The sequence below is a fragment of the Geospiza fortis genome, unplaced genomic scaffold, assembly GCF_000277835.1.
Source record: "Geospiza fortis unplaced genomic scaffold, GeoFor_1.0 scaffold172, whole genome shotgun sequence".
Taxonomy (NCBI): Eukaryota; Metazoa; Chordata; class Aves; order Passeriformes; family Thraupidae; genus Geospiza; species Geospiza fortis.
Window position 1 is genome coordinate 5482286 of NW_005054309.1, and position 909 is coordinate 5483194.

The 909-nt window shown below is 48.0% G+C and overlaps 1 protein-coding gene across 1 annotated transcript in view; it reads right to left on the reverse strand.

Moving 5' to 3' along the window:
- Window positions 1-40: 40 nt before the first annotated feature.
- The window catches only part of PIK3CA (phosphatidylinositol-4,5-bisphosphate 3-kinase catalytic subunit alpha), a 27296-nt gene continuing 26427 nt past the window's right edge, over window positions 41-909 (reverse strand). The window contains 1 exon segment of the mRNA XM_031055484.1: window positions 41-909. This exon segment is cut by the window's right edge and continues 50 nt beyond it. Coding sequence (XP_030911344.1) covers window positions 740-909 — 170 coding nt within the window. The 3' untranslated portion in view covers window positions 41-739.

A 909-nucleotide genomic window follows, 5' to 3' on the forward strand; every position in this document is an offset into this window, starting at 1 on the left:
CCTCGTGAGGAAGGTGCAGACCTCGATGAAGTCTGATCTCAGTCTCCTCTTCTCCAGGCTGAACAGATCAAGTGACCTCAGCTGCTCCCCATAAAGCCCATTCCCCTCCAGACCCCTCACCATCCTTGTGGCCCTCCTTTGGACACTCTCTAATAGCTTAATTTTATTTAGACTGTGGCAGCCAAAACCGCCCACGATATTCAAGGTGAGGCCGCCCCAGTGCAGAGCAGAGTGGGCCAATGCCCTCCCTTACCCAGGTGGCCAAGCTGTGCCTGATGCCCCAGGACAGGGGGCCCTCCTGGCTGCAGGGCACTGCTGGCTCATGTTCAACTTGCCATCGACCAGGACCCCCAGGTCTCTTTCCACAGCTGCTGTCCAGCCTCATTCCCCAGTCCATACACACAACCAGGCTTGCCCCATTGCAGGTGCAGAATCTGGCACTTGCCCTTGTTAAACTTCATGCACTTGGTGATTGCCCATCTCTATAATTTGTCAAGGTCCCTGCACACATCGTACTAAAGCTTAATTTTTGAAGTTTATAATTTTAGTGCTATCTGAAACCCTGTTTTACATTATTTTCCAACAGTTGTCTGAACAATTCATCTCTTTTCTCGCCATAAATTCTAATGTTGTTCATGGTTTGTGCAATTCCTATGCAACCAGTCTTTGCTGCTATCGGGTATTAACAGTGCAGTACCCACAAAGCTGGGTATCAGTTCTTGTTTTCTTTGCTGTCAGTTCAGTTCAAAGCATGTTGCTTTATTGTGTGGAAAATCCAGTCCATTTTTGTTGTCCAGCCACCATGGTGAGCATCATTCATCTGCTTCATGAAGTACTCAAGAGCCTCCTGCTCAGTTTTGTCCAATGCAAGGGTCTTTCTAATGTATGCAATATCATCAAAGGACTGCA